Source organism: Lissotriton vulgaris, chromosome 6 (assembly GCF_964263255.1).
Source record: "Lissotriton vulgaris chromosome 6, aLisVul1.2, whole genome shotgun sequence".
NCBI lineage: Eukaryota > Metazoa > Chordata > Amphibia > Caudata > Salamandridae > Lissotriton > Lissotriton vulgaris.
The window spans coordinates 1,497,523,921-1,497,546,152 of record NC_141694.1 but is presented as its reverse complement, the minus strand read 5'-3'; the positions used below and the strand labels follow the sequence as shown (position 1 = coordinate 1,497,546,152).

At 50.9% G+C, this 22,232-nt stretch overlaps 1 protein-coding gene across 2 annotated transcripts in view; it reads left to right on the top strand.

The window, feature by feature from the left end:
* The window catches only part of CCDC88A (coiled-coil and HOOK domain protein 88A), an 865,879-nt gene that overhangs the window by 207,842 nt on the left and 635,805 nt on the right, over positions 1-22,232 (top strand). For both annotated transcript variants that reach the window (XM_086927667.1, XM_086927666.1), the window contains exon 4: positions 21,162-21,231. In XM_086927667.1, the coding sequence (XP_086783793.1) occupies positions 21,162-21,231 (70 nt within the window). The remainder of the gene's footprint in view (positions 1-21,161; positions 21,232-22,232) is intronic.

Here is a 22,232-nt window from a genome sequence, read left to right as displayed (position 1 = left end):
GGGGTCTCAAAATTGCATGGTGGTCAGTGCGTTTAAGAGTAAGATCTAAAATAAGTGGTACTAAGGGAGTGCTGACCAGTACTCTTAACAAAGATCTAAAGAATTTGTTTTCATCAGCTTCAAAATATTTTTTACACATGGGCTCCCATAATTCAGCTCCATACAATGCAGCTGACTGCGCTTTGAACTTGAAAATCTCCAAAGCTGGCGAAACTGCTTTGTTTTGGCTACTTCCATGTCTTTTCCTTATAGGTAACATTTTTTGCGTAAATGTTACTTTGCTTTTTTCTATCTGCGTTTTCCATAGTAAGTTGGAATCCAGGGAAACACCCAGATAGCTGAAATTGTGTACATGTTTGATTTTGTAACAATGTAGGTTCCAATTTTCCTTACATTTTTGTGAGGGTTTATTGCCATATATTTTGTCTTCTTGGCATTAATCTCAAGGCCCTTTTTGCTGCAATATGTCTCAAATGTATTTAGTAGGTTCTGTAGGCCCCTGGGTGTTTGAGATATAAGTATAGTGTCGTCAGCGAAAAGGAGGGCTGGGACCCTTTTGCCCCCTAATTTTGGAGAATCGTTACTGCACTCCTCCATACAAGATGGAATGTCGTTGACGAACAAGGAAAACAATGTGGGGGCCAGCACACATCCTTGGCGGACCCCTCTTTATTGGTATTTGTCTTGTAAGCTCTCCGCCTGGGCCCTACCTAACCTTTGCATAATTATTTTCATGCAGCTTTTTCTAGGGCTACCTGCCAACCTAGAAGGTTGGCAGGTAGCCCTAGAAGATTAAGTGTCTGCCATAACAATTTGCAAGGAATTAAATCAAACGCAGCCTGAAGGTCTATGAAGGCTTCTTACAAATGACCCTATCTCAGAGTGACATGCTTCCAGAACAGACAACGAAACCTTAGGACCTGATCGATAGTGCTTATTTTGGCTCTAAATCCTGCTTGAAACTTTGTGAGCACCATTTTTTCCTCCATCCAAATATTTATACGATTTAAAATATGCCTTGCATAGATCTTTTGTAAGATATCTATTAAACTAATAGGGCGAGAGTTTGCTGGATCGTTCCTATCGCCCTTTAAATTTTTTTTTATAATTTCCGCTCCTCTCCATGGCTCCAGGAGATCTGCACCCGCGGCTACAGCGTTACATAGCTCATTGAATGAATGAATGAATGAAAGTCAATTTCTATAGCGCAACTAAGCCCAATGGGCATCAAGGCGCATAACCAAAAAATACCAGCTATCAAAGTGTACTCTTATTGTGGGTAGGCCTTGATGAAACACCAGGTTTTTAGCGCTTTTTAAAAAAAAGGACAAAGATGGTTGAATCTTAATCTCTTGGGGAAGCGAGTTCCATAATTTGGGGGCAACAATGGAAAATGCTCTATTGCCCCAACGTACCCTTTTGGCACGAGGAACAACCAGCAGATTCATCTCTGAAGATCTAAGAGATCTACAGGGCAAATAGCGAGTCAGCAAAGCGCCTAGGGGATCAGAAGACCCGTCTGTCAGAGCTCTGTAGGCTAGGCATAGGATCTTAAACGAGATCCTCAGATGAATAGGGAGCCAATGAAGACTCTTTCTGGCCATAGTGGCAGAGGATGCATTGGGAAGTGCTAGAACAAAACGAGCAGCCGCATTTTGCACAACCTGGAGTCGATGAATGAGTCCCTTGTTGGAGTCTGCATAGAGTGCATTGCAGTAGTCCAACCTGGAACCCACCAATGCCACTACCACCTGCTTATGTGCTGAGGGAGAGAGATAATGAAGAATTCTCTTGAGAATTTTTATGACCCCCCAGCAAGTGGCGACCGTACGGTTGACCTGTAGGGTCATGGACAGAGAGGTGTCAAAAATTACGCCTAGATTTCTGGCTGACTGGGAAGGCGATGGACAAGTTCCCAGCGAGGACGGCCACCACTCATTGGACCAGATATCCTGGTCTTTGCCAAAGACCAGGATCTCAGTTTTGTCGCCATTCAACTTCAGGGAGTTCTGAAGCATCCAGTAAGAGACTGTCTGCATACAGATCCTGAAGTTGGTGGCGGATGTAGAGACTGAGTGGGCCAGTGACACCATGATTTGTGTGTCATCGGCGTATGACACCACTTCCATCCCCTGAGATTTTACTAACCTGGCAAGGGGGGCAACATAAATGTTAAATAGGGTTGGACTAAGGGCCGACCCTTGTGGCACCCCACACTGCAAGGATTTGACAGGGGAAAGAAATTCCCCAAGCTTGACTCTCTGCTCTCTGTGCTGTAAGAAGGAGTGCAGAAGGTTCAGAGCCGCACCGGCAATCCCTGCCTCCCTCAGCCGAGATGTAAGAATAGAGGGAGACAGGGTGTCAAACGCTGCGATGAGGTCCAGTAGGACCAATACCGTGGTTTGGCCTGAGTCCACCTTCATACGGATGTTATTTACCACCATAGTTAGAGCTGACTCCGTACTATGTGCCTTTCGGAATCCATGCTGGGAGCTGTCAAGATACCCAGATGAATCCAGAAAGGTAGAAAGATGGCAATTGAGGTGAGACTCAAGCATTTTTGCGGGAGCGGGTAACAGTGAGATAGGTCATTAATATAGGGGCCCCAAATACGAATCTCATGTTTGTATAAGTCCCCTGGAATTTTATCTAAACCAGGTGCCTTGCCATTATTGACCGAATTAATAGCTAATTCGGTTTCCTTTAATTCGAAATCTAGTTTATCCTCGTCTAAAGTCAACAATGTATCGGCCTCGGAAAAAGCCTGATCCTCAATGGGAGCTTCATATAGCTTTGTAAAATGATCGATCCAGGTAGTTTCATCAAGAAAGACTTCCCTGGATCCCTTTTCCTTTTTGTTTCCTTTAGCCACAATTTTCCAGAACGACATGTGGTCATTATTTTTAGCTGCAGTTAGCATGCTGGACCAGATCTACTCATCCCATGATGTTTTCGCCCTCTCTTGAGTTATTCTATATTTGGTCCTAGCTGCTTTAACTATCACCATGTTGTTGTTTTTTATTGCGTGTACTAGGTCAGCCTTTGCGCTACGCCATTCCTGGTTATACCATGATTTCCCTACCATCTGGGAGTTACTAACTCCACCAGTCTTTTTTTGTGTTTTTTGTTATAATGTGGCATGAGTTCTTTTAGAAATCCTGTATGTAAGTCTGGGAATGATTGGGGGGCGGAGCTAGCCGGCGTCGATGGCGGACGCGTGAGCCTTCGGCTCCTCGCAAAGCTCCAGAATTATCCTGCTTAACTATCCTTGATGTGCTCGAATTGGCTGTAGCTCGCCCAGAAACATCTGCTGGCACCCCGGGCTGCGATTGAGGACCCTTTTGACCGACTGCAGGGCATGAATTCCTGAACATTCCGGAGCATTGTGCCTGGTGGCGCGGCGGTGGCGGACTAGGCCGAAAGCAGCGCACTATCCTGGAATAGAGGCCGGGCGACGTCACTGTACGTGCGGCCTCAACACCGGCGGCTGTCGGACAACGTGCAGGCAGATGCACGATTGAGACAACTTTTGGATCGCAAAGTCCTCTACCTCCTACTCTACACGGACACTGTGGGACAGGGGACTGGGGAAGCGGCGGAGCGGTGAAGCACGTATACCCGAAGCACCGCGCCACGTGGTGGGGCGACAACGAGCCCGGTGTCGCAGCCTGGCTATTTTACAAGCGGTTGCATGAGGCTCTGCCACCTGCCCTTATCCTTTTGAGGACCAGATTGCCTGGGGCTGTTGACGAGGACCTGGCAACCTTTGGCACTGGGACGTTCTGAAACTTGCGGACGACGGAGGACTGCCCGCCATTGCTGTCGCCATTTTCGGCGCACCGGATACCCGACCACTGGCGGCAAGGTATCGAGAAACGGAGCAGATCCTCGCACGGCCTGATCGGTGAACCTCCTCGCCCAGAGCTGTCGCACATCGGAGAATACCATGGGGAAGAACGATGCAACCCAGGGGAAGATCTCCTTTGAACGGCGCCGTCTGAAGGGATCGGAGGTGCCAGCGCCGGACGCGTCGCCGAAGGGTGCGACGGCGGCGCCGACCCAGGCGCCAACAGAGCTCGGGGACATGTTAGCAGCCATGGAGAAAGGCATTCAAGATAGTATTGCAGCGGTGGGCACCAAGATAGACGCTCTGTCCTACCGCATGGACCGTATGGCAGAACGTGTGGACAAACATGCGGAGCGCCTTGACAAGGCGGAGCGCCGGCTCACTGAGGCTGAGGAAGCCCAAATGGAGTGGGACAAAGAACGCAAGCAATTCGATAGACTCCTGGCTGTCATCAGGGACAAGACAGAGGACCTGGAAGCGCGTTCTCGCAGATCCAATCTCCGTATCACAGGAGTGGCGGAATCCACGCAAACAGGGAAAATGGAACTATACGTGGAGAAACTCCTGAAAATACTCTTGGGTGAGGAAGTCTTTTCCCCCATGTTCATTGTGGAACGCGCCCACCGCACACTGGGCCCGCAGCCTCAACCCGGCATGCCACCTCGCCCTATAATCGCGAAACTGCTCAACTATCGCGACAGAGACACTGCCTTGAGAGTGGCGAGGGAGAAGGGCAAACTCCAACATGAGGGCATGAACATCTCCCTCTATCCGGACTTCACAGCCAAGGTGCAGGAGGAAAGGCGACAGTTCGCGCCGTACAAAAAGCAACTCAGAACACTAGGCTTGGACTATGCAATGATGTACCCAGCCAAACTCCGGATCAACACAGGTGGGAAGTCGTACTATTTCACAGACCCGAAAGAACTGCATAAGTCCCTCAAGAACTGGACACGGGAAAGGAAGGAGAACCGGAATGGCCAGGAGGACGAGGAGGGGGTGTCTATGGAGGAACAGGACTAAACGGCGGATGAAGAGGAGATCGCCCTCTACACGACAGATGGAACACGGACCCTGGCGATATGTGCGCTCCGGCCATGCAGGGGCACCTGCCTCACAGTTTGGGGAAGGACACCTTGATTACACAATGGACCTGGTAAGGTGATGTGTGCATCGTGGAAGAGTACATTGGACAAGCGGTGAAAGCTCGAGGGGGCCAGTTAGAGTGGGACTGGGTAGCACTTTTAGCCAAGCCTCGAGCTTTGACTCTCGAATGGAGCTGGGAGGGGTGCGGTACAGACACTCTCTCGGAACAGTTCGTGGTGTACTATAGTGGTGCGCTCTGCCCTGGTGCCTTTGGTTGTTTTACTCTCTGAGGGGTTAGTGTCGGACTGTTTGACACTACACCTGTTGGGGGTACATGGGGGGGGTGTGTGGGGTCTGTCTGACCAGGTTGGGGGAGGTCGGCTGTGGGTGGGTTGCTGGAACAGGGGTGGGAACGAGACTCGGGGTGATTGGGGGGTGTGTTTGGTTGGGGTTGTTAGAGGGGTTTGACTGCGGAGTGTGTGAATTGAAGTGTGCTGCTGTCCCTGTTCGCAAGCGCCGGATGGCGACTTTGAGATGGGGTGTCCCACTGTGTCCTGAATTACCCATCCTTACGGACCATGCTCTGAAGCAACTCAGTAATGGCTGATACCACACCGAATTTGCATGCACGTGCCCCGAATGAACTGAATTTAATGACTTGGAATGTACGGGGCCTGAATGACTTCCGTAAGGTGAGGAAGGTCCTTAACTATCTCAGTAGACATAAGGTTGACATAGCTCTGCTGCAGGAGACACACCTGCCACTCTCCAGCATAATGCTAAAATCCAGGGGTTTGTCCGGGAACACGGTGGCTGCGGGTTACACTACACATGCCCGCGGGGTGTTAATTTGGGCCAATCCAATGTCACAGTTGCGGCTTATTCCGGTGCACTCAGACCCGGAAGGTAGATACGTACTAGCGAGATGTGTGGGTAAGGGGATGGACTTACTGATAGTGAATGTCTATGGCCCTAACTATGACCACCCTGAATTTTATGTGACCCTGTCTGCTATTGCTAGATCGCATGCACAGCCTTGGATGTTGTGGGGCGGGGACTTTAACTTTGTGTTTGACCCAGCTCTGGACCACTCAGCGGGCCCTGCTCGGAGACCTGTGGCCTCGGCCACGTACATGGCAGCTGAAATGATTAAATCTGACTTGGTGGATGTCTGGAGGGAGAAACATCCAAAGACGGGTGGGTTTACACATTACTCAGCATTTCACGATGTGCATACCAGGATAGACTACTGGTTGGCGCCCCCCCTGGTACTTAACAACATTAGCTCATGTGCAGTCCTCCCACGCACGCTTTCGGATCACTCCCCTATTCTTCTCCGCCTCGCAACGTCCAGGAGGGGGATCCCGGCCTTCACTTGGCGGTTCCCGCCTTTTGCGCTGCTTGACGAGGCCTTCAGGGGGGAACTAGCTGAGGAAATAGAACAGTATTTTGCAACGAACATGGGCACAGTGGATGACTTCTTTACGGTCTGGGAGGCATTTAAGGTCTACATCAGGGGGGTGGCGATGTCGAAACATTCTAGTGTGTTACGATCCATACGGCGGGACCTAGCTACTCTGGAGACTAAGATGGCGGAGCTTGAGGCAGAGCGGCTACGGCTAGGCGGCGAAGTGGAAGGAGGAGTGCTCTCGCAACTACTGACCGAGTTTCAGGCGCTGGCGGACAGAGAGGTCCTCTATATGGGCAAATACGCCACGGTAAGACGATATGGGGAGGGAGAAAGGCCTGGGAGGCTGCTTGCACGCATGGTCCGCAGCACGAGACGCCCGCTAGTCATAGAGGAGCTGAGGACTCCGGAGGGAGACACAGTGACGGACGAGGAACAGATACTTCAGACGTTCAGGAGCTATTATGCGGAGTTATACCGGTCTAAAACACAGGGAGTGGAGGGTGAGATGGAGGACTACTTAGACCATATTGCCATGCCGTTCCTCAAGAACTCGGACAGGGAATTCTTAATGGCCCCCTTCCACCAAGACCAGATACTAGAGGCACTGGCAGGTATGCGTTCGGGAAGCGCGCCGGGCTCGGATGGCCTCACGGTTGGTTTCTATAAGGCTTTTAAGGATTTGCTGTTGCCGCACTTGGTCACCCTGTTTGACGCCATCTGCGAGAACGGTGAAATGCCGACCACCATGCGGGAGGCGCTGCTCATCACTATACCTAAGCCGGGTAAACCCCCCGATCTTTGCGGCTCGTATAGACCGCTCAGTCTACTTAACGTAGATGCCAAAATCTATGCTAAGGTTCTGGCCACTCGTCTGGCCCTGTTAGTGCCTGGGTTGGTCGCTCCGGAACAGTCCGGATTTGTCCCGGGCAGGAATTTAACTTACAATATCCGTACAGTGTTAGGCGCGATGCAGCATATCAAACAGGAGAACAGCGCGCTAGCTATTTTCCTCGACATGGAAAAGGCGTTCGACTCGGTTGAGTGGCCCTTTATGGTCCGCGTGTTGCGCAAGCTGGGATTGGGCGAACAGTTCCTTCAGCAGGTTGGGGCACTGTACCATCGACCCTTTGCTAGGCTGCGCCTGGGTGATAGAGTGACAGACCCGATTAACATAGGCAGAGGCACTCGACAGGGCTGCCCACTGTCGCCGTTGCTCTACGCACTGGTGGCGGAACCCCTGGCGTGCGCCATGCGGGAGTTCCACAGCCTGGAGGGTGTTAGCTTCCCTACTTATAAGATTGGGATATCCACTTATGCAGATGATACGCTGTTATACGTCAGAGAACCGGAAGTGAATTTGCCTGCGGTGCTTCGCGAGGTGGTCCGCTTCGGCTCGTTGTCGGGCTTGAAGGTGACCTGGGACAAATCGATTGCGTTCCCACTCACCCCGGTGACACGACAGTTCGAAATGGAATACCCATTGCAATGGTCCACCGACTCAGTTCGCTATCTGGGCATTCAACTCCACTCGGACCCGGAGGTCCTTGTTCGAGATAACTACGGAGTAGCTTATAACAATCTAGTGGACGACGTAGATAGGTGGATCCGGCTCCCGCTCTCACTCTCGGGTAGGATAGCACTAATGAAAATGGTGGTGCTTCCCCGGTTTCTGTTCCTCTTCCTGAATTTGCCTGTGGTGTTATCTAGGACCTTCTTTCGGCAGCTCACCTCTGTGTTGGTGAGACTGGCTTGGGGGGGAAAACAGCCCAGAGTTAGTTGGAAGACTCTGATACTCCCTTGCGAGATGGGGGGGCTAGGAGCGCCGGACCTAGAACGCTATTATAGGGTCGCCCAGGCGTCGCATTTACACTCATGGGTGCACGGTGACCCTCGGACCCCGCACCTTATATTGGAGCGGTTGTTTGCTGACCCGCTTCCTTTGCCTGCAACTGTCTGCCTGCCCACAGACCGAGCAATTGGCCGGATGGTCTCGCTGAAGGCGACCAATCACGCCTGGAATTGCTTAGTGCGCTCTCGGGCTGCACTCTGCTTTACTCCCCACTGCTGCCTGTGGAGTGGGCCCTTTGGCTTGATCCACTCGGTGAGAAGGGAGTGGTTAAGGCACTGAGTTCTCTTGGTATAGCGAAAACGGAAGACCTGTTTGAGGGAGGCGTACTCAAAACTTGGGACCAGTTACTAGTTGCTGAGGTAGATCACACCCTGTTACATAAATTCCAATACCACAGGCTCCGCTCGGCCTTTCGTGAAATACTGGGCCCAGACTTGGAGGAACCTGAGGAGATACCGGAATTGACATATATACTGAAGTCCACCACGGCGGCGAAGCTCATTACACAGCTTAATAAGCTGGGTGTGACGCAGCAGCGTCTGCAGCCGTCGAAGGCCAGGGAGGCCTGGCAGGCAGACCTCCAATCCCCCATAGATGACGGGATGTGGCGCTACTGCTGCTCAAGCACGCGCAAGATATCCCTGAACGGCAGGCACCGCTTGGTGCATTTCAAATATTTACAGCGAGTGTATTATACTCCTGCGCGCCTCCATCGCTATGGCCTCCGAGACACGGCCGAATGTGAACGCTGCCGAACCCCGGTAGCCGATTTTTTTCATCTGGCATGGCAATGTCCTGGAGTGCAGGCGTTCTGGGGGGAGGTCTTCGCGGAACTCGATCAAATACTAGGGGAGCCTCTACCTCGCACTCCTGCCTTGGCGCTAATCGGTTATTCAAAGCCACTAGCCCCGGGATTGCGTCGACTAGCAGACATGGCGTTGCTCCTGGCAAGGCGGGTGGTGGCGACCTGCTGGATGAGGGGGCCCCTCCCCACGAAGGCTAAATGGTTGAGGGACCTGCAGTACTGCTGTACCCAGACAGAACTGTATAGCGACCTGCTTCCGCCCAGAAGCAGGCCCAAGAATTTTTGGGATCTTTACAAGGAGTACATACAGAAGGGTGAGGAGGACAGCTCCGACACCGCTGAGGCAGTGGAATTGCAAGATAGAGTAGAGGAGCTCGAAGCTAACACTGAACACTGTGGCGCGGGGGGGGGGCGGGAGTGGGGAAGTCCCTGGTTGACTGAGGGTAGCTGTGAGAATCCGGGGATGGCCTGATGGAGGGTAACTGAGTAAGGGCTGTTCTATGTGGGGGACGGGGGGGGGACACAGGGTAGGCACACTCGGGAGGTTTTATAGTTGGGACAGGATAGGCGGACACACAGACACACACTAGCGGGTGGGGGGGGAGTTGGGTGGGTATTGTTTAGTTTCTTGTTGAAGCCATGACGCTGGATCGCTGTATAACACATGGACAAGTTGATTGCCAGTTGCCACACCACACCAGTATGCTGCCTACGTTGTGAACCCTTGAATGGCATTGTTGTACTGCTACTTCATTACCTCGCCGCCAGGCCTCCGGGATGCTGGCACAAAGGCTGTGTACGACCTGCTACTGGCTGTTTATGAGAATTTGGTACCGCTTCCGGAGGTACACCGTGTTCATGTGTAATTGTTGGTGATGTCAATGGCTTTGCTGTCAATAAAGATCTTTTGAATATAAAAAAAAAAAAAGTCTAGGAATGATTTTTCCCTATTTTCCAAAGTAACGTAATGGCTGAAAATGTTAAGAAAAATATTATAAATATTTGGCAACAAATCATTATACTCCAACATATGTGCCCATTTAACTGTACGACGATTGTTACTAACTATAATGTCGTCTGGACTAATATGGGTTGTTGTCTCAATCACGCTATACATTAGGCTGCCGTGAAGAAGAAGCTCAAGCGGGGGATGGTCACTTTCTGTTCTAGGTCTAATCTCTACATCTACAGCAAATGGCCAAATGTCCAATGATAAAATAAGATAATCAGTTTTACTCTTACACTTGCTTCTAAAGAAGGTTGGGGCCTTTGGGCTATCCAATGGTAAACGTCCATTGCACGCCCTCAACTCATGACTGGCCATTACCCTCATAATTTGGAGGGTTAGGGCAGTGCCTGGGACTGTCCCAATACTATTCATAGCGGGTATCCTATTAGCCCTGAACTTTGTCCTCCAATATATTCCCAAATCCTGTAATAGGTTCATAGTTGCAATTAAGATCGCCACCTAAAATTGTACCAATTCCAGGGTCTAACACATTTAGGAGTGTGTCCAATATTTCTATTAAAGGTGACTCCCTATATGATGGACAATTTCTATTATAAATATTATATAAGTGTAGAACCCTTTTATCTTTAGTGACAGTTTTTATTCCAAGGACATCTTGTGAGTCGATACATATTTGAGTGACACTGATCTTAAGGGTCACTTTCACCCAAATTTTAAGACCACCAGAGGGCCTTCCTCTCACAGACGGAACTGCGGCAGTTTGAAAGGTTTTATACCCAACCCTATGTGGGGTCTCGGGCGCATAGGTCTCCTGAAGAATACAAATGTCATTCGTGTTAATATAATTGTTCCACTCAGGGTCGCTAACTTTTCTACTCAACCCCGCTATATTGCAAGATATCAATTTTAAATCAACATTTTCGCTATGATCTATTGCACTAGAAGGCGCGTCTCTTAACATACTTTCGGTGACATTCACACCCCTTGCCAGCGAATTGTCACATATTGGTCTTACTTTAAAAGTGGACGATACAAATTCGCAGGCCTGTTGTTCTATTCCTACTACCTGACATTCCCCACTAAATTACTCTCTACAGGGATCTCACGAATTTCTAAAACTTTCCTATTCGTTCGGGTAAGTTATACATAAAATAGGCATAGTAAAGTCTGCAAGAAAGTTTATTAAGTTTAGAGATTTAAATAATTTTTACTGTGAACATAACGGATCTAACAAATTCTGCAACATACAAGGAGTCTAAAGATTTTCCCCAAAATGGTGCGTCGTAAGCTCAATTAATATCCTGATTATAGTACTTTAGGTACCTTTCAATGAAGAATAAATATGGATTATTATCATAGAGTCCCATGAAATATCAATAATAGAAGTCAACTTTAAGATGGCGATTAGCGTCAGTAGGGCACGTACGAAAGGAAGTGACTCTAGTACTCTGATCACTTCATAATAAATAATCACCAAGTTGATGGAGCACTCACAAGAGATTAATATACCAAAGCTATGTTTACTCCGCTACATGAATACCATAACTTAGCGAGAATGTTTTACACGCCGATTTTTTTGATCAAATCAGCGTAGTTAGAGGTTTGCGATGTATTAAGAATAGTAGTCCATCTTAAGATAGCGCTCACGTTATTAGAACTCTCGCGAGAGAACGCGTTATCACTCTTCGGTCAATACTTGACTTAAATAAACTAGGGTCGCTGAACACTTTAACCGCTGAACACAGGGAAATACAGTTGGATAGCTAGGAGACCGTAAGGAGGCATATCGATCTTACTTCCTTCTGCCGAGGAGGGCTTCTTTTAATTGGTAACTTTGTTGACGACACAGGTAACATAGAAAAATCAAAGATTCCCGAAGAATACACACTCCGCGACCTAGTCTACACGCAGCTTAACGAAAGTCGGAGTGATAAAAGTTCACTTTTAGGTAAGGTCCGATAATGTTTATAGTAATAACTAGAACGCGTTCTTAGAGGAGGGCTGCTTTTAACTAGTTACTATCTGTGATATAGGAAACACTGAAACATCAAGGATAACAAGAAATATATACCTCGTGAGAACTACACGCAGCGCAACGATAGTCAGAGAGGTAGAAGATCACTATTCGGTAAGGCTCGATATTGCATATAGACATGGTTAGCACGTGCTATAAAAATCATGATGAGACTATGTATTTTACACAGGGATCTAGGATACAAAAAAACTTAGAAGCACACAAACGAGTTTGAAACATAGTGGTAAGATTTTAAATTTATACTGGTGGAGTAAGACTCAGTTCTATATAGATTACTCCAGGTTCAAACTAAATAAAATGTATGCTTTTCTGCTTTTGTATGCTTTTTGACCACAATATTGCGATCGTACAATATCTATAGAAAAAAACGGCACTGAGCTGGATACAGCCTAGTAAGTAACGCTAACCATCACTTCTCAGTTATGAGTTGTTAAATCATAAATAAGGTCACACTGAAACTACACTAAAACACATGGTCAGGTGATATAATTTTTTTTTAATAAACTTTTTCTACTAGTATAATTTACGACTTCTGACATGTAACGCTCACTGCAGTGTAAATTCTGAATATGTCGATGACCAGCATTTTCATTGAAAGGGGTATTGATGTTTGTACTTCATGAATGTTAATCAAGATAATAACTGCCAAACTTATCACGAAGATGGTTCTGTATATGTACCTCGAGAAGCTAGGTACGGTAATCAATTCATGTATTTGTTTACAGGTTGCCCCTGACGAAGGGACCACCAGTGCCGAAATGCATTGGGCTGGACTAAGAATCCTCAATCACCATATACAATGTGATAATGGAATGTAATAAGGAATAGAATGATTTATTCATAAACATCTGAAAAAAGACACAATGTTGTAATATTACTAATCATGCACTGAATAATAAATTGCAGTAATGTGAACGAAAAAAATCTTTTGTTTAATAGGTTATTAATGAGTGGACAATAGGAAGATTCAGGTAGTATTTAACCACATAGCAGTGCACGTTTGAGCTCAGGCCGCACGAGTGGGACCTGACCAATTTTGAGCTATTTATTTATGAAGCATGTACTTTTATGATCTTAGTGATCGTAAAAAAAAGTTAACAGTGGCATTGCTTTCCTCTTCTCACTGTCTTTTGTTACTTGTCAGTATTGAATCTTGCCCCCTCCCACCCTCCTCATTGTTGCTTGCCTCTTCCAGCTCTCCATTGTAGTATGCCCACACTCGCTGTCTGTGTTGTTGCTTTCCCCATCTCGTGTCATGTTGTTGCTTCCCCCTCCCACTGTCCGTGTTTTTTCATACCCCTCTAAGCGCTGTCTATGTTTATGCTTACCCCCACCATCCTTCATGTTGTTGTTTGCCCCTTCCCTCTCTCCATGTTGCTGCTTGTCCCCTCCTTATTGTTGCTTGCCCCTTTCTTCTGTTTTATCCCCACCTGCCAAAATAAGAAATATATGCTATATATATGCTATAACATGGCCAGAAAGCCATGTCATAATGCCTTATTGAAAATATTACAGCCATCCACCTGTCCCTCCCTCCTGTTATTACTTTTCCCCCAGATCCCGTATTGTTGCTTCACCTGCCCGCCTTAACAAAACAATGAGCTATGATGCAGTCAGCGCAGGCCATATCATAACTCTTTTTTGGGTAAACTTTCAGAAATGTTGCACCATAGCCTTGCTGCTGTATTGCATGATTAGGTTTAAAGTATTTTATTAAGGCACAAAAACACGGGGAGGGGAGCAGGCGGTCAAGCAAGCATACAGTACAAGAAGCGGAACGTTGCAGCGAGTCAAAAGAAAAGCAGGGAGGCAGGAAGCCCCAGAGGGTAACGAGGCAAAGACATAAGGCAATAAGGCATTGTGAACGACCCCCCTGTAGACCCCCACTCCCTAGGCAAGGCCGAGCCCGAATAGCACCCCGCAACACAGTAAAGGAGAAGCATACCGTTCCACCAACCCCCCGACCCCAGAAAAGAAGAAGAAAGAAAAGCAAAGGAGGAAAAGAAAGAAAACAATACCCCAACATCCCCGTCCGAAAGTCAGCATTAGAAGAATATAACCCCTCTTCCCGCCCCCAACCCCCGGCCCCCGATCTGCACTTTCACTCCGCCGCAGCCGCCGGCGGCGTCAGCCTAAGGAGGCGCAAATACCGTGGACACGTGAGCTCGTGAAATTCCGTGGACAGCAGTGCCAAAAAGGGGTGCCAGAGCTCCTCAAACTGGTCAACATTCCCAGCCACCGTTAGCGACATCTTCTCCATGCCCAGTACCTGCCAGAGCCTATGCAGCCAACCAGTGATAGAGGGGGCAGTGGGGGTGCGCCAGAGTACAAGTATGTTCTGAACGGCGGAGCCTAGCGCAATCGCAATCTGCCTGCCCCTGCGGGATTTCAGCGGGTACATCAAGTCATTGGGGAGGCCTAGCAAGACATACACGGGGAAGCGCGGAAGCTCGATCTCAAAATGCCTATCCACCTCATCTAAGACTTCCTTCCAATAGGCCGACAGCACCGGGCACTCCCAGAGAATGTGCGTGAGGGTGCCCTCCTGCCCGCAGCCGCGCCAGCAACCTTTATCGCCGATTTTACGCATCTCATAGAGCCGCTCCGGGGTGTAGTACCAATAGGTGGACACTTTAGTGAAGGTTTCCGTCAGCCCAGTGTGGTACGCAGAGTGCCTCGCCCGATACGCAATCCTGTCCCACTCCTTGTGACTCAGGGTCCTGCCCAGTTCCCTGTGCCAGCGCTCCCTCCCTGGGTTATGGTAATGAAACGGCGGGGGTTGGAGAAACTTATACAAATCAGTGATGAGCTTGGCGTCCGAGGTCCGGGTTACCAACCATCGCTCGTAGGGCGTAATCGAACGGGCAGCGACGTCACGCACTGGGGGTTGAAGAGCCCAGTGGCGGACTTGCATGTAACGCAGTCTGTCCCCTTCCGTCAGGCCAAACTCCTGTCGGAGCTGCTGGAAGGGGAGCACGCCCTCCGGCCCGTAGATCTGGAAGAGCGCCCTGCAACCCGCGCTCACCCAGTGGGAAAAGGCTCCCGGCTCCAGACCCGGGGTAAAGTCTGGATTGCCAGCAATGGGAGTGAACGGCGATGGAAAAGTGGTGAGCTCACGCAGCTCACACACCGCGTCCCACACTCTTAGCGGGACCCGGGTGATAAAAGAGGCGTAGAGATTAGGCGGGCGGTGAGTGCGCCGCAGGAACGGGACCTCCTGGAGGGTACGGCCTGCAACTGCCTGGTCTTGAAAGAGCCAGTGTTTGTCCGATTCCCGCCGACTCCACTCAACTAAATACCGGAGCTGCGCCGCCTGAAAGTACTTCCGGAGGTCCGGGACTCCGAGACCCCCCGCCTCCGGGGCAAGCAAGGAGAGGACCCGCTTCATCCGAGGTTTACGGCCCTGCCACACAAAGCGGGAGATGTCTGCCTGCGTCTGCCGTATCCAACCCACGGGGGGCTGGAGAGGCAGAGCGCGAAAAAGATACAGGATCTGAGGCAGTATCGTCATCTTCACCGCCGCGATACGGCCCAGCCACGAGAGTAGGCCCTTGTTCCATCGGCCGAGTTCCTCTTTGATCTTTTTGCCCAGAGAGGAATAGTTAGCTGCGACCATGGCAGGCAGGGAGGGAGCAAGCAAAATTCCCAGGTAAGGCACCGTGGAGGAGGACCACTGCAGAGGAAAGAGACTCTGAAGGTCCCGCCTGGTGTCGGCAGAGAGCGACACATCCAGTGCAGCCGACTTAGTCATATTCATTTTAAAGCCCGCCACGCGGGCAAAAGCGCTCAGTTCCTGGACGCAGGCAGGGAGCGACCGCCTGGGGTCATCCAGGGTCAGCAAGACATCGTCCGCGTATAAGCTGACAGTATGCGTGTATTGCCCCATCTTCACCCCAATAGCGTCCGGGTTATCGCGAATCCTCTGTGCAAACGGCTCCATATAAAGGGCAAAGAGGAGCGGCGAGAGGGGGCAACCCTGTCTCGTGCCGCGCTCAATGGCAAAGCTGCTGGAGCTGTGTCCATTGACACGCACTGACGCTGACGGTCTCCTATAGCAGTTAAAGACCATAGTGCGGAACTTCTCGCCGATCCCCAGTTTCCCAAGGACCAGCTCGAGATATGGCCAATGAACCCTATCAAAGGCCTTCTCCGCGTCGACCGATAGCAGCATCCGCTCCCCCGGGACGCGTGAGGCCTTTTCCAGCACGTGCGTCACCCTCTTTGTGTTGTCGACCGTCTGCCTACCGGGTACAAAACCGGCCTGGTCTGCCTCCACCAAACCTGGTAGGTGTAGACCCAGTCTGGCCGCCAAGATTCCGGTGTAAAGCTTGAGGTCCACATTTAGGAGCGAGATGGGCCGGTACGAGCCGCACAGGGTCCGGTCCTTCCCCGGCTTGGGGATAACCGACACAGTCGCTGAGAGAAGGTCCGGTGGGATGGCTCCCGGTTCGGAGAAGGAGTTGAACAAGCGAGCCAGTAGAGGCGCGACAGTGGGACAGAAGGTCTTGTAAAACAAGGCCGTATAGCCATCCGAGCCCGGGGCTTTACGATGCTTTAGCCGTGCAATCGCGGAGATGACCTCCTCCACGTGAATGTCCCTCTCTAGGTGGTCCGCCTGGGAGGGGTCCAGGGCCGGGAGGGTCACGGATTCCAAATAGGCCTCAGCCTCTCCCGGTGGGGAAGGCTCTGCAGCGTACAGCGCCTCGTAAAAGGAACAAAAGGAATCTGCCACCTCCGCGTCACCGGAAACCGGGATCCCATCCACTCCCACCAGTTCCTTCACCACATTGCGTTGCTGCGCAGCCCTGAGCCTATGGGCCAGGAGCTTACCGCACCTGTCTCCGCCGGTGTAAAAGGCATGCTTCAGGCGCAGCGCTGCATACTCCGCCCGATCTAGATCCAACGCAGAGAGGAGTTTCCGTGCCGCCTTCAGCTGCTTCCAGACACGAGGAGCCCCTGTTCGGCGGTGAACCTGCTCAAGCTCCCTAACCTGCGCCGTCAGTTCCTCCCTCTTGCGTTGGCGTTCCCTGTTTTCCGCCGAGGAAATGGAGATAAACTCCCCCCTGACGACCGCTTTCAAAGCCGCCCACTGCGTTGCCAGGGACGTGGCAGAATTGTTATTGTGGGTCAGGTAGTCCTGGATGACCTCCTCCACTCGCTTCACAACCGATTTCTTATGGAGAAGCGTGTCCCGAAGCCGCCACATCCCCCTAGAGGGGGGGCCGCCGGCCAAGCAAAGATTCCGGAAACCGGTGCGTGGTCGGACAGGGACAAGACCCCGATGTCTGCCGCTGTGGCGGCCGAACAAAGCGGTCCGCTCACCAAGAGGTAATCCAACCGTGAATACGTGCGGTGCGCGTGGGAGAAATAGGAGTAGTCCCTATCGGTGGGGTGCATGGCGCGCCAGAGGTCATGCAGGTCCATTTCCGCAATCTGGTCCTGTACCGCCCTAGAAAGCTCCCCTGTCTGCGGAAAGCGCTGGGCAGACCTATCCAGGGTGGAGTCGAAGACCATATTCAGGTCTCCCCCCAAGATGATATGGCGATCGGGCGAGGCAGTAACGTCCACCAACACTGATTCCAGGAAGCGATCCTGGTGGTCATTTGGGCTGTATACCGAACCAACCGTAAAGGCAACACCTCCCAAACGCATGCGATACACTAGAAGCCTCCCCTTCTGCTCAGCATGTTTATGCAACACCTCCCCCCTGAAGGAGCTGGCTAGAAGAATGGCCACCCCAGCAGTCTTAGTCGCAGCAGAGGAAAAGAGTTGCGTGGGGAACTTGGCAGAGCGCAACCTATGGCAATCTTTGGAAAGTAAATGGGTTTCCTGCAGGAGGCAGATATCCGCCTGCGACCCCTCCAACAGGGAAAGGATCGCCCTACGCTTCACGGGGTTATTCAGACCCTTAACATTAAGGGTCACTACTTTCAGGGGCGGCATCGCCTCCAGGGAAACAACGCGCTATGCAGCGAGCGAGGGATCAGCGGAGGGGGCGCGCGGGGCAGGGGCGCAGGGAAGGCCAGAGGCAGCATCGCACATGGTCGGACAGCTTCGGACGGGACCCCCCCCACACCAAACCAACAGTTAAACCCCCCCAGAACCAACCCATAGCAACCAACCAAAACAAAAAACAGGAAACAACACCCCATAGTCTCAGTCCAGCCCAGGTGGGCGAGTCTGCAGAAAACAGTCAAGTGGACGTCCAGCCACACGCCTCCCCCCTCGCCCCCCCAGCCCCCCAGCCCCAGCCCCAGCCCAGCATCGTTAAAGCTAAGAGTCTCTCCCCCCGGAGAAAAATTAGGCCGTTAGGGCCACACCAGTAGATTCAGGCAAGTTCCTGGCCGCAGTCCTCAGGGCCTCCGCCATGTCTGCTCTGATGGTGGGCGAGTCTGGACGACTCGCCGTCGCTGACGATTGGCGCCTCCTCGATCTCCGTCGGCCCCGCCGTTCGGGGCGCCGCCATGCGGGTGTAGACCCTTCCTCCTCCGTAGCAGTAAGGCCCAGTACTCCACAGACATCTTGTAAAGAGCGCAGCTGATGCAGCACCCCATTCCATCGATAAGACGGAAGGGGTGACCCCAGGAATAGGCTGTCTCATGCTCTCGCAGAAAGTCCGTAGCGATGCGGAAAGACCTGCGCTTCTGCAGTGTGATGGCGGACAGGTCCTGATAGAGCGCCACAGGTCTTTCTCGGAAGGTCAGCGGTTGCTTCCTGCGGGCCTCCGTCATGATGCGCTCTTTTAGGGGGAAATCCGGCAGGAATGCCAGGATATCAGGCGGGTGTGCCGATGACTGGCGCTGGCGGCCCACCCTGTGTGCTCTGTCAATGCGGATCGGGAAATCCGCTCCTTCCTCCAAGATGTCGCGGAACAGGTCCTGCAGATAGGCCACTAGGTCCGCACCTTCATCCGCGGATGGAACCCCTCGCACCCGGATGTTATTCCGCCTGGACCTGTTCTCGAGGTCCTCCGAGTGGGCCTGGAGCTCGACACATTGCTCCCGGAGGCGGAGGACGTCCTGCTGGAGATGAGTTATCTCTTCATCGCGACGTTGGGCCGCCGTCTCCACAGTATCGACCCGCTCGCCCAGGCCTTCGACTTCCCTGCGCACATCCCGGACCTCTCCAGCCACTTCGGTCTTAAGAGTTTGAAATTCCTCCTTGAGGGAGCTGAATAAGTCCTCCATGAAGGACCTCGTGACTGGTGGTTCGCCCACGGTTGCGTCTGTTGATGCCCGGGAGGCCCCCGGGGACGGCTGCGCCCTGTCGCGTAGTTGCTGGGACCTGCCGAGCATTTCCGGCAAAGTGCGATCTCCTCGTGCCGCGCCACGTCTCCCAGTCATCTTGGCCCCCGGTGAAGCCTAGGGTCAGTCGCTGTAGGCGAGCGCCACCGCTCGCGGGCACCAGATGTGAGGCCCTCGTCGGGGACAAGGGTAGTGCGTCACAGGCGACAAAATGGCGGCCCGGGCCTGGGCAAGACGACCCCCGGGCCAGCAGGGCAGGCAGCAACGTCCAAAGTGTAGGCCTCCAGCCTCGTACTCCCAGAGGGGGCAGCAGATGAGTCGGTACCAGGACGAGCCGAGGCTTCCGTGTGAGAAGGGCGCGGGCAAGGGCCACTGGGCTCAGCTACACAAAGACAAGATGGCGGGAGGGTGGAACCCAAGAAGGCAGCCCGGGCCAGCAAGTCCGTGGGCAACCCTCAAACAGCAACGGGTCCGGAAAGTGCGAAACCGATGTCTCCCTTGACCACCAGTTGATTTGCCCGGCTCGGGCATTGCTCGAACTCCGCCATCCAGTGCCTCCAGGCGCGGAGTTCGCAAGTCGGCACTCCTCGAAACCCAGGGTAGGGGGAAGATCGCCGGCGCAGGGCTGGGGTTCGTCGCCCAGCAATGGTGCTTGCCACCAGGGCACCGGCCAGGAAGCCTCCACACTCCGCGGAGTCCGTCTAGTCCGCTCCCCCGGGAACTCCGGCTTTCAGCTTTTCAGCACTCGGCCCAGCCGAGGCGCGCGGACAGCGCCGCAATACGCTCCGCCTCCAGGCTCTTCACCTCGGGGCGACCCGGGCTCCACTCCTCGGAGCGGTCTCCGAATAAACTTTTCGGGGACTTCCCCCGGGGCCACAGAAGTCAAAGTGGTATCAAAATGTGCCCCACGAACTCCGGCACAGTTCTCTCACCCGCAGTGCAGCCGCGGGGGGAGAGAAGCGCAGGAATCAGGGCTCGGGCTGAGCTGGGCCGGAGGAGCTACGGGAGGAAGCGTCCGCTCACCCCGCCATCTTGGCCACGCCCCCTGTATTGCATGATTAAAACATTTACAAGGCTAATACCTTGCGTAGGCGTGAACAATTGGCTTTGCCAATGCTTGTTGGTTAAGAACTCCATGAGAGTGCATGTGTTTTACAGCTCTCTCCTCCCTCCTGTTCGTGTCACTCAAGTGCTTACCCATGCTTCATGTTTCTCTTTTATGTACTCCTGCCCCAATCTCCTGGTGCTCTCATTGTTTTCACCCTCCTTTGCTTCTCCATGCTCCTCGTTTCGCTGGCACTTAAGTGTGCTTCTAGTGCTCTTGTGTGCTTCTCCTCATTCCCCTTCGTGCTCTATGCTCTTCGTTCCAAGTGTACTTCTTCCCTCTCACTATGTTGATCTCTTCCTTGTGCAATACCCTTCCCCTCCTTGTCCCATCTGCTCCCCCATTTGCTCCTCCTTAGCCTCTAACTCCCCCCTACTTTTTTAAATATGAACTATCTTGCAAAAACAATCTTATTTTTTTTTATTTACTAATAAGAGTGTTGTTCACTATCATAAAAATTAAAGCAAATGGCAATCGAGTTATTTTCTTGACACACGCGCGCATTCTGATGCATTGCACATGCATCATCGCAAAAGGCACGTGTCCGCACTCATGTGCACATGAGTGTCATGGTGGCAACCACCATCAGCATCATTCAGTATTTATAGATTTTTTGAATTTTAGCAAGGATGCACAGCGCAGAAAAAACAGACACTGTAGAGTATGCACAAAAAGCATTTGTAAAGCCAGTAGGCCCCAAAGGCAAGACCTAGTCAGTGGCTAAACTTACAATAGTTTCTTATTGATGAATTCAGGGCTTTATGCAGTTTGTTTTTGTGTAATATATTATTTTATTCTTTTTTTCTTAGGAGACCTTGCAACAGCTGATCATGATGCCATTGCCAAATGTCTTAATAATTGGCAAGAATCCTTTTTCTGGTAAGCTTCTGATTAATACCTGTTGCCTTATTTTCATGAGTTGTGGAAAGTTTTCGCAAAAATGCTAAAAATAACTTGGAGCGCTCACGTGATAGTATTTCCGGTTTTCGAACAAGAATTACGGAATTTGTTGTTTTGTTTAAATCTATGACAAAAGGATGATGATGAACTAAATAAAAGCTCAGTTGCATGAAAAACAGAAAGTAAGTGTCTGATGCGACCCTGAAAAAGAACACAATATGTATTTTCTAAATATATCATGCAGTGACTAGATTTTAGACTAAGGGCCAAGGAAAAAACTTTCTTTTGCCTGCAAGCTATCCTATTGCCATAAAAAATAGAGGTTTTCTTTGTAAATAACCCTTTACTAGAACGAAACACCTACATATCTGGCAGGCATTTCAATTTACATAAGATTACGAAACTGGTGAAACTTCTTTTTGTCCAGTGCTGAAGGATCAGTCCCTTTCCAAATCAGTTAACCTGGTGTCTAGGAAACAGTGTCAATTATTTTTAGACACAGGTTGAGCCATCCACACATTTATCAGTGTTTACCAGAATCCTCCGAAATTTTCTGGCATTCAGGTCTCTCTGATTCTCTGTTATAATTTGACCATTGTCTAGTTATACTACTTTCCCAGATCCACTGTCGCCTTAATTCAGCTTGCTCCCAAAGATCCTTAAGCACATGTCAAATCCTTCAAAATTTCTTTCACAGTTTCTGCTGACCAAATGCAGAGAAGCGATAATAACAGAGCCACTGGCTGTATTGCTAGCTTCTCATTCGGTGGCCTTGCTTAAGCACATAAATAAGGTAAAGGAACAAAGACAGGAGATAAAGAGTTCTACAGCTTCTTGTCCCCCTTGTAAAATTTAAACACTGGCAGTTCTTTTCAACACTAAGACAAGTGGCGAACACATTTACTACAATACACAATTATTGATATTCAAGCACCACATGCAAAATCCTAAACACCTTCTTGGCTCATATTGCCAGATTC